This window comes from Hemibagrus wyckioides, linkage group LG26, assembly GCF_019097595.1.
Source record: "Hemibagrus wyckioides isolate EC202008001 linkage group LG26, SWU_Hwy_1.0, whole genome shotgun sequence".
Classification (NCBI taxonomy): Eukaryota; Metazoa; Chordata; class Actinopteri; order Siluriformes; family Bagridae; genus Hemibagrus; species Hemibagrus wyckioides.
Window position 1 is genome coordinate 17,753,917 of NC_080735.1, and position 21,123 is coordinate 17,775,039.

The 21,123-nt window shown below is 46.3% G+C and overlaps 1 protein-coding gene across 1 annotated transcript in view; it reads right to left on the reverse strand.

Annotated features, from left to right (window-relative positions):
- The window catches only part of usp34 (ubiquitin specific peptidase 34), an 86,062-nt gene extending 65,501 nt beyond the window's left edge, over positions 1–20,561 (reverse strand). The window contains exons 1-2 of the mRNA XM_058380175.1: positions 20,077–20,561; positions 262–349 (exon numbers count right to left, since the gene is read on the reverse strand). Of these exons, the coding sequence (XP_058236158.1) occupies positions 262–349; positions 20,077–20,119 (131 nt within the window). The 5' untranslated portion in view covers positions 20,120–20,561. The remainder of the gene's footprint in view (positions 1–261; positions 350–20,076) is intronic.
- Between the last annotated feature and the right edge of the window lie 562 nt (positions 20,562–21,123).

Sequence of the window (21,123 nt, forward strand, 5' to 3'; positions counted from 1 at the left end):
ACGCTCGCATGAGCAAGGAAGTAGGTCAAAGTTCACACAGCATTTCAAAACAGTCTCGTCGCGGCTGGGAATTTAACACCCGCTTCAACAAGGGAAAAAAACCTGTATATACAGGAGAGGAAGACTGTAGAACATGAGGCTTTTATCTGCTCAGGGAGATCGATGGGGTGTGTGTGTGTGTGTGTGTGTGTGTGTGTGTGTGTATTATAGTCAATAGCAGAATAAGTAATGAATAAATGATTAATAAGTGATGAAGCTGACCTCTGTGTCCATGTGCCGATGTAGCTGAAAACTCTTAAGGCATGGTCCTTCTTCAACTGCAGGCCATCTGAACTGTCTGCATCCGAGACTGGAGAGAGGGAGAGACAGAGAGAGAGAGAGACAGAGAGAGGGATGGAGAGAGAGATAAAGAGAGGGATGGAGAGAGAGATAAAAAGAGAGGGAGAGAGAGAGATAAAGAGAGGGATGGAGAGAGAGAGATAAAGAGAAAGAGGGAGAGAGAGATTAAGAGAGGGATGGGGAGAGAGATAAAGAGAGAGAGGGAGAGAGAGATAAAGAGAGGGATGGAGAGAGATGGAGAGAGAGAGATAAAGAGAGGGATGGAGTAATTAATGTGGCATTATTGATCTGTTTAGTTCTGAAGGTATTTATTATAGTTTGTGTGTGAAATATTTCAGGATCACGTCTGAAATTCTGAGGCTTTCTAATAATCAGAGCATAAAAACACTCCTCATGTCTCACTGCTGCCTCTCTGTCTCATTGCCTGTCTCACTGCCTCACTCTCCTACTTCCTTTCTGTCTCACTACCTCACTGTCTCACTGCTTTACTCTCCTACTGCCTTTCTGTCTCGCTGCTTTACTCTCCTACTCCTACACAACCTCTCTAAAGCTCTGAGGTTAAATAACAACGGCCGAGTTTTAGCTTGAGGTGTGTCCAGGCCACAGGATCACAGGCAGAGTGGAGATTCTGACTGGACACAGCTAATGAACTTGTGAACTAATGATTTGTCCAGACTTTTCTGTTCAGAGTTTCCTTTCAAGGTAAAAACGGCGCAAGTGTGTGTGTGTGAGAAAATCTGACTCTGAAACAGAAGAATTCTCACTTACACACACTCCTGGGTTTTAAGGGACTTTTTTAAATGACCTTGAAGTTCACTTTTGATTGTGCACCAAGAAAAAAGATTTGCATAGCCGTGTACGTTTCCCACGCTGAGCACACATCACACTCCAGACAGCAGACACGTCTTGTTAAAACCACAAATCCCCCCAACCCGTCACAGACACACACACACACACACACATACAGAGTGGTTAGTGGTGAGAAAGATGCAGAATATAATGTGTGAGATGTGTGTGAGATGTGTGTATGTGTGTGATTAGATCCGATTTCAATTGGCGTCAGTGGGATTTCTGAGTAAGCTACAGTGCATACTGGTCATTATACTGGTGCCTTGCACTCGGGACCAGTCCCACAATTTCAGCACTGGTTTCTGTGGGGGGGCTATAGAAGGAGTCTCCAGTGTCAGAAATCTGGGGGGGGGAGCTGAGAGTGATGGTCCTACAGAAAAACCCTTCGAGAGAGAGAGAGAGAGAGAGAGACAGAGAGATTTATCCTGAACACTTCACCTACAGCACTACTGAAGGCCGTCTCACGGTTACCATGACAACAGGGGAGTTGCAGGACTTTGATAAGGTTCTCTGGTTCACTGGTGGTTTATTACCTCACCACACACTCACTACAGGTTTATCACCTCACCACACACTCACTACAGGATTATCACCTCACCACACACTCACTACAGGATTATCACCTCACCACACACTCACTACACACTCACTACAGGTTTATTACCTCACCACACACTCACTACAGGATTATCACCTCACCACACACTCACTACAGGTTTATCACCTCACCACACACTCACTACAGGATTATCACCTCACCACACACTCACTACAGGTTTATCACCTCACCACACACTCACTACAGGTTTATCACCTCACCACACACTCACTACAGGATTATCACCTCACCACACACTCACTACAGGATTATCACCTCACCACACACTCACTACAGGTTTATCACCTCACCACACACTCACTACACACTCACTACAGGTTTATTACCTCACCACACACTCACTACAGGTTTATCACCTCACCACACACTCACTACAGGATTATCACCTCACCACACACTCACTACAGGTTTATCACCTCACCACACACTCACTACACACTCACTACAGGTTTATTACCTCACCACACACTCACTACAGGTTAATTACCTCACCACACACTCACTACAGGATTATCACCTCACCACACACTCACTACAGGATTATCACCTCACCACACACTCACTACAGGTTTATTACCTCACCACACACTCACTACAGGTTTATTACCTCACCACACACTCACTACAGGTTTATTACCTCACCACACACTCACTACAGGTTTATCACCTCACCACACACTCACTACAGGTTTATCACCTCACCACACACTCACTACAGGTTTATCACGTCACCACAACTCACCACACACTCACTACAGGATTATCACCTCACCACACACTCACTACAGGATTATCACCTCACCACACACTCACTACAGGATTATCACCTCACCACACACTCACTACAGGATTATCACCTCACCACACACTCACTACAGGATTATCACCTCACCACACACTCACTACAGGTTTATCACCTCACCACACACTCACTACAGGATTATCACCTCACCACACACTCACTACAGGTTTATTACGTCACCACAACTCACTACAGGATTATCACCTCACCACACACTCACTACAGGATTATCACCTCACCACACACTCACTACAGGTTTATTACCTCACCACACACTCACTACAGGTTTATTACCACACACTCACTACAGGTTTATTACGTCACCACACACTCACTACAGGTTTATCACCTCACCACACACTCACTACAGGATTATCACCTCACCACACACTCACCACACACTCACTACAGGTTTATCACCTCACCACACACTCACTACAGGATTATCACCTCACCACACACTCACTACAGGATTATCACCTCACCACACACTCACTACAGGATTATCACCTCACCACACACTCACTACAGGATTATCACCTCACCACACACTCACTACAGGTTTATCACCTCACCACACACTCACTACAGGATTATCACCTCACCACACACTCACTACACACTCACTACAGGATTATCACCTCACCACACACTCACTACACACTCACTACAGGTTTATTACCTCACCACACACTCACTACAGGTTTATCACGTCACCACAACTCACCACACACTCACTACAGGATTATCACCTCACCACACACTCACTACAGGTTTATTACCTCACCACACACTCACTACAGGATTATCACCTCACCACACACTCACTACAGGTTTATTACCTCACCACACACTCACTACAGGTTTATCACCTCACCACACACTCACTACAGGTTTATTACCTCACCACAACTCACCACACACTCACTACAGGTTTATCACCTCACCACACACTCACTACAGGTTTATTACCTCACCACACACTTACTACAGGTTTATTACCTCACCACACACTCACTACAGGATTATCACCTCACCACACACTCACTACAGGTTTATCACCTCACCACACACTCACTACAGGATTATCACCTCACCACACACTCACTACAGGATTATTACGTCACCACAACTCACCACACACTCACTACAGGATTATCACCTCACCACACACTCACTACAGGATTATCACCTCACCACACACTCACTACAGGTTTATCACGTCACCACAACTCACCACACACTCACTACAGGATTATCACCTCACCACACACTCACTACAGGATTATTACGTCACCACAACTCACCACACACTCACAACAGGATTATCACCTCACCACACACTCACTACAGGATTATCACCTCACCACACACTCACTACAGGATTATCACCTCACCACACACTCACTACAGGTTTATCACGTCACCACAACTCACCACACACTCACTACAGGATTATCACCTCACCACACACTCACTACAGGTTTATTACCTCACCACACACTCACTACAGGATTATCACCTCACCACACACTCACTACAGGTTTATCACCTCACCACACACTCACTACAGGTTTATTACGTCACCACAACTCACCACACACTCACTACAGGATTATCACCTCACCACACACTCACTACAGGATTATCACCTCACCACACACTCACTACAGGTTTATCACCTCACCACACACTCACTACAGGATTATCACCTCACCACACACTCACTACAGGTTTATCACCTCACCACACACTCACTACAGGATTATCACCTCACCACACACTCACTACAGGATTATCACCTCACCACACACTCACTACAGGTTTATTACCTCACCACACACTCACTACAGGTTTATTACCTCACCACACACTCACTACAGGTTTATTACCTCACCACAACTCACCACACACTCACTACAGGTTTATCACCTCACCACACACTCACTACAGGTTTATCACCTCACCACACACTCACTACAGGATTATCACCTCACCACACACTCACTACAGGTTTATCACCTCACCACACACTCACTACAGGATTATTACCTCACCACACACTCACTACAGGTTTATTACCTCACCACACACTCACTACAGGTTTATTACCTCACCACACACTCACTACAGGTTTATCACCTCACCACAGGATTATCACCTCACCACACACTCACTACAGGTTTATCACCTCACCACACACTCACTACAGGTTTATCACCTCACCACACACTCACTACAGGTTTATCACCTCACCACACACTCACTACAGGTTTATCACCTCACCACAGGATTATCACCTCACCACACACTCACTACAGGTTTATCACCTCACCACACACTCACTACAGGTTTATCACCTCACCACACACTCACTACAGGTTTATCACCTCACCACACACTCACCACACACTCACTACAGGTTTATCACCTCACCACACACTCACCACACACTCACTACAGGTTTATCACCTCACCACACGCTCACTACAGGTTTATCACCTCACCACAACTCACTACAGGATTATCACCTCACCACACACTCACTACAGGATTATCACCTCACCACACACTCACTACAGGTTTATTACCTCACCACACACTCACTACAGGATTATCACCTCACCACACACTCACTACAGGTTTATCACCTCACCACACACTCACTACAGGTTTATCACCTCACCACACACTCACTACAGGTTTATCACCTCACCACACACTCACTACAGGTTTATCACATCACCTCACCACACACTCACTACAGGTTTATCACCTCACCACACACTCACTACAGGTTTATCACCTCACCACACACTCACTACAGGATTATCACCTCACCACACACTCACTACAGGATTATCACCTCACCACACACTCACTACAGGTTTATTACCTCACCACACACTCACTACAGGATTATCACCTCACCACACACTCACTACAGGTTTATTACCTCACCACACACTCACTACAGGATTATCACCTCACCACACACTCACTACAGGTTTATCACCTCACCACACACTCACTACAGGTTTATCACATCACATCACCTCACACACTCACTACAGGTTTATCACCTCACCACACACTCACTACAGGATTATCACCTCACCACACACTCACTACAGGATTCTCACCACACACTCACTACAGGTTTATTACCTCACCACACACTCACTACAGGATTATCACCTCACCACACACTCACTACAGGATTATCACCTCACCACACACTCACTACAGGATTATCACCTCACCACACACTCACTACAGGATTATCACCTCACCACACACTCACTACAGGTTTATTACCTCACCACACACTCACTACAGGTTTATTACCTCACCACACACTCACTACAGGTTTATTACCTCACCACACACTCACTACAGGATTATCACCTCACCACACACTCACTACAGGTTTATCACCTCACCACACACTCACTACAGGTTTATCACCTCACCACACACTCACCACACACTCACTACAGGTTTATCACCTCACCACAACTCACTACAGGATTATCACCTCACCACACACTCACTACAGGATTATCACCTCACCACACACTCACTACAGGATTATCACCTCACCACACACTCACCACACACTCACTACAGGTTTATTACCTCACCACACACTCACTACAGGTTTATCACCTCACCACACACTCACTACAGGTTTATCACATCACCTCACCACACACTCACTACAGGTTTATCACCTCACCACACACTCACTACAGGATTATCACCTCACCACACACTCACTACAGGTTTATCACCTCACCACACACTCACTACAGGTTTATCACCTCACCACACACTCACTACAGGTTTATCACCTCACCACACACTCACCACACACTCACTACAGGATTATCACCTCACCACACACTCACTACAGGTTTATCACCTCACCACACACTCACCACACACTCACTACAGGATTATCACCTCACCACACACTCACCACACACTCACTACAGGTTTATCACCTCACCACACACTCACTACAGGATTATCACCTCACCACACACTCACTACAGGTTTATCACCTCACCACACACTCACTACCTCATTGTTTAATCCCCTCACACTGCAGTTCTGTCAACTGAATCTTTTTTTTATCTTTTTGTAAACGTAAAAGTCTCGACGTTTTGTCCTCGGTATGATTCGGAGGTGGCGCTCTGGGGCTTTCTTCTTGTTATTTCTTCATTTCCGTCCGGTTCGGTTGCCTCTTTATTCCTCATGTCATGCCTCGGCTGTGAGATCTCTACAGCGTGTTTTTTCTTTGCTTTTTTTTTTTACCGACACGGCCAGAAATTCCCCATCCACAGCATTCCTTTTCCCTAATCCTTTCCCAAAACTACACTTCTGACCAGCTGTTTAAGACGTCTCGGCGTTTTATTAACGAATCAGCAACATTTTAGTCTCTAAGCCGACTCTGGACTTGTATGTGTTACTATGGAAACAGTGTTTTTCTTTAAAGTCTGCAGGTATTAATGATGATTAAAAAAATTGAAAATAAAAAGTTTTGGAAAAACAGTTCAAAAAAAAAAAAAGAGTTTTCCTGCGTCAGCATTCTGTGTCACTGAGATGTTTCCCGGGTTATTCTGGGCTTCATCATCCTCCTCCTCCTCCTCTATACTAGCAGCACAGAAGACGTGTCTTGTTACAACAAATAGTTTTTATTATTTTTATCTCACACCGAACTTAAGGTTCTACCAGCACATAGTCCATGGAACCAACACCGACCTTCTCACATCTCAGAAAATTTTTACAAAAGATTCACAAGAGTGACTCTTTTACTGTCGCTATGGTAACCAATTGATTAATAAGCACCTAGGTAAATTTCCCAAGCGCAGGAGATGGGAGCTGTGACGCAGTGAGAGGAAGAAGCTTCCGGGTGATCAATCCGTCTGATTTAATAATGGGTGTTGTGATTAATCCACAGAGCACGGATCAAATACAGCCAACAAACATATTTCACTGACTGTAATCTGCGTGTGTGGGTGGGGGGGTCGCCACGTGCCTCGCTGTCAAGCCACCTCCATGTGGTGAACAGCTACTGTCTGATCTACTGCTCCGAGTTAGACACCTTCAAGCAGCACGTCTACTAGCAGTTAAATCTGTAGCACTCACACACACACATACACGGCAACACGTGGGGGAGATGGCTGGCCATATTTGTAAGATTTAGAGGTCAAAGTTCAAGCTGCATGTGGACACATGGGCCTGTCACTCAACAAAGAGATGAGTGTGTGTGTGTGTGTGTGTCTCTCTCACACACACACACACAAAGTTAAAAAGAATCACAAACTGAAACCAAGAGCAAATCTCATTAAGTGACACACCTCTGATCTTAACATCAAAAATTTCATCATGCAAAAGTCTGTAACAATTTTTTTCTTTAATTGGATTTTCAAGACACTGCACACACACACACACCCACACAAACTACACTGCACACACACACCCACACAAACTACACTGCACACACACACACACACACACAAACTACACTGCACACACCCACACAAACTACACTGCACACACACACACACACCCACACAAACTACACTGCACACACACACCCACACAAACTACACTGCACACACACACCCACACAAACTACACTGCACACACACACCCACACAAACTACACTGCACACACACACCCACACAAACTACACTGCGCGCACACACACTACACACACACTACACACATACACACACTACACTGCGCACACACAAACACTACACTGCACAGCGCACACACACACTACACACACATTAGACACACTGAGATACACTACACACACATTACACACACCGAGATACACTACACACACATTACACACACCGAGATACACTACACACACATTACACAAACCAATACACACTACACACACATTACACACACCGAGATACACTACACACACATTACACACACCGAGATACACTACACACACCGAGATACACTACACACACATTACACACACCTTACACACACCGAGATACACTACACGCTACACACACACCGAGACACGCTACACACACACATCACACACACCGAGACACGCTACACACACACATCACACACACCGAGACACGCTACACACACACACACACACACACATCACACACACCGAGACACGCTACACACACACACACATCACACACACCGAGACACGCTACACACACACACACACATCACACACACCGAGACACGCTACACACACACACACACACACATCACACACACCGAGACACGCTACACACACACACACACATCACACACACCGAGACACGCTACACACACACACACACACACACACATCACACACACCGAGACATGCTACACACACCTTACACACACCTTACACACACCGAGATACACTACACGCTACACACACACCGAGACACGCTACACACACACACACTCACACACACCGAGACACGCTACACACACACACACACACCGAGACACGCTACACACACACACACACACATCACACACACCGAGACACGCTACACACACACACACACATCACACACACCGAGACACGCTACACACACACACATCACACACACCGAGACACGCTACACACACATTACACACACCTTACACACACCGAGATACACTACACGCTACACACACACCGAGACACGCTACACACACACCGAGACACGCTACACACACACCGAGACACGCTACACACACACCGAGACACGCTACACACACACACATCACACACACCGAGACACGCTACACACACACACACACATCACACACACCGAGACACGCTACACACACACACATCACACACACCGAGACACGCTACACACACACACACACACACACACACACACACACACACATCACACACACCGAGACACGCTACACACACACACACATCACACACACCGAGACACGCTACACACACACACACACACATCACACACACCGAGACACGCTACACACACACACACACATCACACACACCGAGACACGCTACACACACACACACACATCACACACACCGAGACACGCTACACACACACACACATCACACACACCGAGACACGCTACACACACATTACACACACCTTACACACACCGAGATACACTACACGCTACACACACACCGAGACACGCTACACACACACCGAGACACGCTACACACACACACACATCACACACACCGAGACACGCTACACACACACACACACATCACACACACCGAGACACCCTACACACACACACACTGAGACACGCTACACACACACAATCACACATCACACACACCGAGACCCGCTACACACACACAATCACACACACCGAGACCCGCTACACACACACACACACATCACACACACCGAGACCCGCTACACACACACACACACACACATACCGAGACCCGCTACACACACACACATCACACACACCGAGACCCGCTACACACACACACACACACACATCACACACACCGAGACCCGCTACACACACACACACACACACACACATCACACACACCGAGACCCGCTACACACACATCACACACACCGAGACCCGCTACACACACACACACACACACACACATCACACACACCGAGACCCGCTACACACACACACACATCACTCACACCGAGACCCGCTACACACACACACACATCACACACACCGAGACCCGCTACACACACACATCACACACACCGAGACCCGCTACACACACACATCACACACACCGAGACCCGCTACACACACACATCACACACACCGAGACCCGCTACACACACACATCACACACACCGAGACCCGCTACACACACATCACACACACCGAGACCCGCTACACACACATCACACACACCGAGACCCGCTACACACACATCACACACACCGAGATCCGCTACACACACATCACACACACCGAGATCCGCTACACACACATCACACACACCGAGATCCGCTACACACACATCACACACACCGAGATCCGCTACACACACATCACACACACCGAGATCCGCTACACACACATCACACACACCGAGATCCGCTACACACACATCACACACACCGAGATCCGCTACACACACATCACACACACCGAGATCCGCTACACACACATCACACACACCGAGATCCGCTACACACACACACACATCACACACACCGAGATCCGCTACACACACATCACACACACCGAGATCCGCTACACACACATCACACACACCGAGATCCGCTACACACACATCACACACACCGAGATCCGCTACACACACATCACACACACCGAGATCCGCTACACACACATCACACACACCGAGATACGCTACACACACATCACACACACCGAGATACACTACACACACTACACACACCGAGATACACTACACACACCGAGATACACTACACACATCGAGATACATTACACACACTACACACATCGAGATACATTACACACATCGAGATACATTACACACACCTTACACACATCGAGATACATTACACACACTACACACATCGAGATACATTACACACACCTTACACACACCGAGATACACTACACACACACACACACCGAGATACACTACACACATCTTACACACACCGAGATATATTACACACACCGAGATCCACTACACACCTTACACACACCGAGATCCACTACACACACCGAGATATATTACACACACCGAGATACACTACACACACCGAGATACACTACACACATCTTACACACACCGAGATACACTACACACACTACACACACCGAGATACACTACACACACTACACACACCGAGATACACTACACACACCGAGATACACTACACACACCGAGATACACTACACACATTACACACACCGAGATACACTACACACATCGAGATACATTACACACACTACACACATCGAGATACATTACACACACACACACCGAGATACACTACACACATTACACACACTGAGATACACTACACACATCTTACACACATCGAGATCCACTACACACCTTACACACACCGAGATCCACTACACACACCTTACACACACCGAGATCCACTACACACACCTTACACACACCGAGATCCACTACACACACGACACACACCGAGATCCACTACACACACGACACACACCGAGATCCACTACACACACGACACACACCGAGATCCACTACACACACATCACACACACCGAGATACGCTACACACACATCACACACACCGAGATACACTACACACACCGAGATACACTACACACATCGAGATACATTACACACACTACACACATCGAGATACATTACACACATCGAGATACATTACACACACCTTACACACACCGAGATACATTACACACACCTTACACACACCGAGATCCACTACACACACCTTACACACACCGAGATCCACTACACACACCTTACACACACCGAGATCCACTACACACACCTTACACACACCGAGATCCACTACACACACCTTACACACACCGAGATCCACTACACACACCTTACACACACCGAGATCCACTACACACACACCTTACACACACCGAGATCCACTACACACACCTTACACACACCGAGATCCACTACACACACGACACACACCGAGATCCACTACACACACGACACACACCGAGATCCACTACACACACGACACACACCGAGATCCACTACACACACGACACACACCGAGATCCACTACACACACGACACACCGAGATCCACTACACACACGACACACACCGAGATCCACTACACACATTACACACACCGAGATCCACCACACACATTACACACACCGAGATCCACCACACACATTACACACACCGAGATCCACCACACACATTACACACACCGAGATCCACCACACACATTACACACACCGAGATCCACCACACACACCGAGATCCACCACACACACCGAGATCCACCACACACACCGAGATCCACCACACACACATTACACACACCGAGATCCACCACACACACATTACACACACCGAGATCCACCACACACACATTACACACACCGAGATCCACCACACACACATTACACACACCGAGATCCACCACACACACATTACACACACCGAGATCCACCACACACACATTACACACACCGAGATCCACTACACACACGACACACACCGAGATCCACTACACACACCTTACACACACCGAGATCCACTACACACACCTTACACACACCGAGATCCACTACACACACCTTACACACACCGAGATCCACTACACACACCTTACACACACCGAGATCCACTACACACACGACACACACCGAGATCCACCACACACACGACACACACCGAGATCCACCACACACACGACACACACCGAGATCCACCACACACACGACACACACCGAGATCCACCACACACACGACACACACCGAGATCCACCACACACACGACACACACCGAGATCCACCACACACACGACACACCGAGATCCACCACACACACACCTTACACACACCGAGATCCACCACACACACACCTTACACACACCGAGATCCACCACACACACACCTTACACACACCGAGATCCACCACACACACACCTTACACACACCGAGATCCACCACACACACACCTTACACACACCGAGATCCACCACACACACACCTTACACACACCGAGATCCACCACACACACACCTTACACACACCGAGATCCACCACACACACACCTTACACACACCGAGATCCACCACACACACACCTTACACACACCGAGATCCACCACACACACACCTTACACACACCGAGATCCACCACACACACACCTTACACACACCGAGATCCACCACACACACACCTTACACACACCGAGATCCACCACACACACACCTTACACACACCGAGATCCACCACACACACACCTTACACACACCGAGATCCACCACACACACACCTTACACACACCGAGATCCACCACACACACACCTTACACACACCGAGATCCACCACACACACACCTTACACACACCGAGATCCACCACACACACACCTTACACACACCGAGATCCACCACACACACACCTTACACACACCGAGATCCACCACACACACACCTTACACACACCGAGATCCACCACACACACACCTTACACACACCGAGATCCACCACACACACACCTTACACACACCGAGATCCACCACACACACACCTTACACACACCGAGATCCACCACACACACACCTTACACACACCGAGATCCACCACACACACACCTTACACACACCGAGATCCACCACACACACACCTTACACACACCGAGATCCACCACACACACACCTTACACACACCGAGATCCACCACACACACACCTTACACACACCGAGATCCACCACACACACACCTTACACACACCGAGATCCACCACACACACACCTTACACACACCGAGATCCACCACACACACACCTTACACACACCGAGATCCACCACACACACACCTTACACACACCGAGATCCACCACACACACACCTTACACACACCGAGATCCACCACACACCCACCTTACACACACCGAGATCCACCACACACACACCTTACACACACCGAGATCCACCACACACACACCTTACACACACCGAGATCCACCACACACACACCTTACACACACCGAGATCCACCACACACACACCTTACACACACCGAGATCCACCACACACACACCTTACACACACCGAGATCCACCACACACACACCTTACACACACCGAGATCCACCACACACACACCTTACACACACCGAGATCCACCACACACACACCTTACACACACCGAGATCCACCACACACACACCTTACACACACCGAGATCCACCACACACACACCTTACACACACCGAGATCCACCACACACACACCTTACACACACCGAGATCCACCACACACACACCTTACACACACCGAGATCCACCACACACACACCTTACACACACCGAGATCCACCACACACACACCTTACACACACCGAGATCCACCACACACACACCTTACACACACCGAGATCCACCACACACACACCTTACACACACCGAGATCCACCACACACACACCTTACACACACCGAGATCCACCACACACACACCTTACACACACCGAGATCCACCACACACACACCTTACACACACCGAGATCCACCACACACACACCTTACACACACCGAGATCCACCACACACACACCTTACACACACCGAGATCCACCACACACACACCTTACACACACCGAGATCCACCACACACACACCTTACACACACCGAGATCCACCACACACACACCTTACACACACCGAGATCCACCACACACACACCTTACACACACCGAGATCCACCACACACACACCTTACACACACCGAGATCCACCACACACACACCTTACACACACCGAGATCCACCACACACACACCTTACACACACCGAGATCCACCACACACACACCTTACACACACCGAGATCCACCACACACACACCTTACACACACCGAGATCCACCACACACACACCTTACACACACCGAGATATATTACACACACCGAGATACACTACACACACCTTACACACACCGAGATCCACTACACACACACACACCGAGATACACTACACACACACACACCGAGATACACTACACACATCTTACACACACCGAGATATATTACACACATTACACACACTGAGATACACTACACACATCGAGATACATTACACACACTACACACATCGAGATACATTACACACACTACACACATCGAGATACATTACACACACTACACACATCGAGATACATTACACACACTACACACACCGAGATATATTACACACACTGAGATACACTACACACACCGAGATACACTACACACATTACACACACCGAGATCCACCACACACATCGAGATACATTACACACACTACACACATCGAGATACATTACACACATCGAGATACATTACACACACTACACACATCGAGATACATTACACACCTTACACACACCGAGATACACTACACACACCTTACACACACCGAGATCCACTATACACACCGAGATATATTACACACACAGAGATACACTACACACATCGAGATACATTACACACACTACACACATCGAGATACATTACACACATCGAGATACATTACACACACTACACACATCGAGATACATTACACACCTTACACACACCGAGATACACTACACACACCTTACACACACCGAGATCCACTATACACACCGAGATATATTACACACACAGAGATACACTACACACATTGAGACACATTACACACACCGAGATATATTACACACACAGAGATACACTACACACATCGAGACACATTACACACACCGAGATATATTACACACACAGAGATACACTACACACATCGAGACACATTACACACACTACACACATCGAGATACATTACACACACCGAGATACACTACACACCTTACACACACCGAGATCCACTACACACACCGAGATACACTACACACATCGAGATACATTACACACATCGAGATACATTACACACATCGAGACACATTACACACACTACACACATCGAGATACATTACACACACCGAGATACACTACACACACCTTACACACACCGAGATCCACTACACACACCGAGATATATTACACACACCGAGATACACTACACACATCGAGATACATTACACACATCGAGATACATTACACACACTACACACATCGAGATACACTACACACATCTTACACACACTGAGATACACTACACACACCTTACACACACACCGAGACACACTACACACACTAACACGCTGGCTTGATGTACGTCACACTTAGCCGTGTTTTGATCATAATGTCCATATCTGCACGAGTTCAGAGTCTTTTAGAAGTTGACTTTCAGTCTGAAGACAGAAGTGTAAATCTCACGTGTTGTGTGTTGTCATGGCGTGTAGCGCTCTGTAACACGCAACGCTGTTTACATCACTGATTTCGAATATTCAAACTTTATACACAATATTCAAATATACACCGTTATCTATTGTCCTCAGAGCCACTTTCATAAGTGTCTACATTTTCAGAATTATTTCCATAACTTTCCCCGTGTGTGTGTGCGCGTGTGTCTTATCTATGACCTTTGAGGGTTTTTTTTTTTCCACAATATAAAACATAAAAATGTGTTTTCTCTCTCCCCACAGAGTCGCTATACAGACCACACAAATCAGCTACACAGGAAATGATACAGAAAGCAGCATCTGTGAGAGCGACAATGAGATTCCCAAACGGCTAAAACAACCGCTTCACTCTGAAAGGATTCGCTTCAAAAGACGTGCTTCAGTGGTCAAAAGTGCTGAAGCAAAAAGAAAAATTGCTTTTATTTTAAAATAAAGTACCTATATCAGTGAGACCTGCCATCTTCACTGCTGATGCTGCGAGCGGCCATGTTGATCTGATGTCACTTGCTGAACTCAGGGGTTTGAATTCAAAGCAGTGGTAGCCTCACACGAGATTGCCAAAAGTTTTGGGACACCCCTCCAAATCATTGAGTTCAGGTGTTGTTTTTCAGGGGTTGGGATCGGCCCCTTAGTTCCAGTGAAAGGAACTCTTAACGCTTCAGCAGGATGACCCCTTCCTCTTCCAACATGACTGCACACCAGTGACCAAAGCAAGGTCCATAAAGACATGGATGAGTGAGTTTGGTGTGGAGGAACCTGACTGTCCTGCACAGAGTCCTGACCTCAACCCCATAGAACACCTTTGGGATGAATTACAGCAGAGACTGAGAGCCAGATCTTCTCGTCCAACATCACCTCACAAATGTGCTTCTAGAAAAATGGTCAAAAATTCCCATAAACACACTCCTAAACCTTGTGGAAAGCCTTCCCAGAAGAGTTGAAGCTGTTATAGCTGTAAAGGGCGGGACGACTCCATATTACATTCATGTGTATGTAAAGACAGACGTCCCAGTTTTGGTCTGGCTCGCAGTCTCCACTCTAATTCATCCCAAAGGTGTTCTATGGGGTTGAGGTCAGGACTCTGTGCAGGACAGTCAAGTTCCTCCACACCAAACTCACTCATCCATGTCTTTATGGACCTTGCTTTGTGCACTGGTGTGCAGTCATGTTGGAACAGGAAGGGGTCATCCCCAAACTCAATGATTTGAAGGGGTGTCCCAAAACTTTTGGCAAATGTAGTGTATCTACAGTTTCTCCTAGTCTGATTTACGGGGTTAGCGTTCATCTCCTGACAGAAATATTCCTTCAGATGACTGATTTCAACAAGCTAACATTCCTTACTCTCCATTTCATACTAGGGACAAAGTATTGGCACCCTTAAAGCCTCATATCATCCAATCACCACCGACGCTGTGAGCGGCCATGTTGAATCGACGTCACTTGCTGAACTCCAGGTCAAAGGGACCATCCTGAGTCACAAAGTAGATTATATTCTACTCCTACTCAGAGGTCAGAAAGTCAAAGTTATGAGATTTTACACTGCCATGATCTGTTACCGCTCCAATGACACGGGATCTTATGCTTTTAATCGGGGACAATCCTACAGATTTTGTTAGTTGTTTTCTTCATCCAAAAGTACTGGCACCCTCATCTCAGGCTCTCGCCAGAGTTAAAGGATACGCGATGAAGCTTTAAGCGTGTCCAGCAAAAGAAAACAACTTGGTAACTTTCCATCACAAGCAGCTGAATGACCATTTATCTTCTCGAATGTATCACTAACTCGAACCGGGGCAAACTTTCACCCTGAGGATGACACAAAGCTCGAACAGCCGGTTAGTCAGTCAGGATCAATATATTACCAATGGTTAGAGTTTGTTATTATCTAGGAATATACATTTACAGCTATTTAATAATCTACATCACCACAGTTCACCTGTTCCGATATCTAAAGTGTGGGAGAAAATTTTTAAAGAAAAATCGGACCATAATCTGTACCCTCAAACATAAATATTCTCTGTGAACATAAACACAATAAGCTATTGTTAAAGTTTCTCATTATGGAGGCCATCAGCCTCCTTTGTAGCTGTGTCTACGAGGCACAGCTATGTTAGCTAGCAGGCTAACAAATGCAAGCAGGGCTAGCAAACAAAACCAGCACAAAGGGTTTTCTGAATAAAAAAGACAAAGCTTAACACCATTAATGTCGTGTTTTGATCATTCAACGCGGTGTCAAAGAGAGAGAGGCATTAAAAAATCCCGGACCGAATGCAAGTCCAAAACAGTTGCTGCTAGCAAACAAGAGCCGCTAGCTCCCATTGCTAACGAGTTCGACTGCTAGCCAACACTCGCAACATGTGGCTAAACATGATCACAGATCAAAACATCCGACATCAATCCATCTCTGTTCGAAAAACATGATGTGAGGGATGTGTTTTTAGACATCTCATCTCCCTAAAATCTGCGGAATGTGATCATATTTCGACCCATTCGACTTGCGGTATCATTGCTAGCCATTAGCGCTAGGTGCTAGTCAGCTAGCGAAAACAACACAGGCATAGGCTAGCTGTCATTTTTTTCTCGTTGTTGTCAAAACAACCAAACTTAAAATATTATTCCCCCCCCCCAAGAAATTTAACACATAACGAGTCTTGTTAAAATGTTTTCAGGATTTTATATCGTTCACAGAGACACGGTTAAAACAATAGTGCACTGATGACACAAAAAAAAACAGCAGTGTTGATGATGATGCTAATGGCTAACGCTAGCTAGCGTAAATAAATAGTACGTTTATTTATTTATTTATTTTTTACCCGTTAGGAAGAATAAAAGGTGGAAGTGGGTCGAGATGTGACTTTATGCGAGTTTTAAAACGCACAAGTTTAAGGGAAAGTTAACGCTAACGTGGTGTTAAATGAAGTAAAAGGTGGATGATGCAGGGATCATGTTATAAAAAGAGCCTGTTTATTATTAAAACAAACCGCGTTACTGTAATGGTCAGGGTTTGTCTCGTGCATCAATGATGTATGCACTCGATGGTGTGTGTGTGTGTGCAATATATTTACAAAATAAAAAATATATATGATCATAAGCACGTTTCCTGACTGATGCATGGACACAAGAGGCCAAATTGCATTCTCAAAAAATAAAGAAAACCCGGATCACTGACATGCATATGCAACTTGACATCCAGATAAAAATGCACTGCATCTCGTTCAGGCCTAAAACACACAAAACTGCAGAAATATCTGTGTACTGCAGGATTGCAAGAAACAAAAAACCAGAGAGTCTAAAAACAGTGTGCTTTAGATAATGCTCGTGAAGTTACTGCAAAAACCCAAGCAGGATCTGGACTAACTTTAATAGTATACTAACAATAATAATAATAGCAATACACATACACACACACACGAAGCAATAAGTATAATAATAATAATAATAATAACAATAATTCAGATAATAATAGTACTTACTTTCATTCAGCACCTCCACCAGCTCGGCGCAGTTCTCACACATTGTTCATGAAGAAGTAAGAGAAAGAAAGAAAGAAAAGAAGAAAAAAAAAAAAAAGAAAAAGCTTAAAGTGCCAAAGTCAAACCATTTGCAATTCCTGATGGATCCTAAATGTTGTGGCAGCTGGACTGTTGTTGGGGTATTTTTTGGTGTTTAAAAAAAAAATAAAGGGGAAAAATCAGAGAGAGAAAAAAGGCCCCCGACGCAATGCTTGGTTAAATGCTCGTTTTGTTGTTGTTGGTGGGTTTGTTTCTTTTTAAAAACAAAAACAAAGAATGAAGGGAGATCTCCCACGGAACAGCTCCCCCCCCCAGCTTCTATAGCTGTTCAGAGCCCGTATTGTGAAGCACTAAGTTGTCGAGAGTCGAGTCAGACTCCTCCAGTCGGAGCGTAACTGAACGGAGCGCATACAGCAGCCATGTTGAAAAGGGGGCAGCGGCGTACCAGGAGCATCATCGGCTCTTTCCGGCTCGTCTCCTCCGCTGCGCTCGGCTCTTTCCGGAAATCTCGCGATCGCTCAATCATCGCGCAAGGGGGGAAGGGGAGGGGGGATTACGGCTGACGTGCACGGCTTCGTCACGTGACCCTCTGTATTTTATATATGTGTATATATATATAACAATGCAGCGTGATACCATATAAATTCCCATGTACGCTGTTACTATAGAAACACAGAAGTCTTTGAATGAGTGCATTAATACAACCAGGTGATTTGCCTTAAAGCCGGGACTACTTCCAGAGTTTTGAAAAGGAGATAAAATCAGACAGGGCGTCCTGTTATAAGAAAAAATACTCTCATGGTGTGATGCGCTACATAAAGTCCCGGTGATAATCTCATGGTGTGATGCGCTACATAAAGTCCCGGTGATAATCTCATGGTGTGATGCGCTACATAAAGTCCCGGTGATAATCTCATGGTGTGATGCGCTACATAAAGTCCCTGGGTTAGCTGTTACTAAAGAAACACCAAAGTCTTTGAATGAGCGTATTGATATAACCTGGTGATT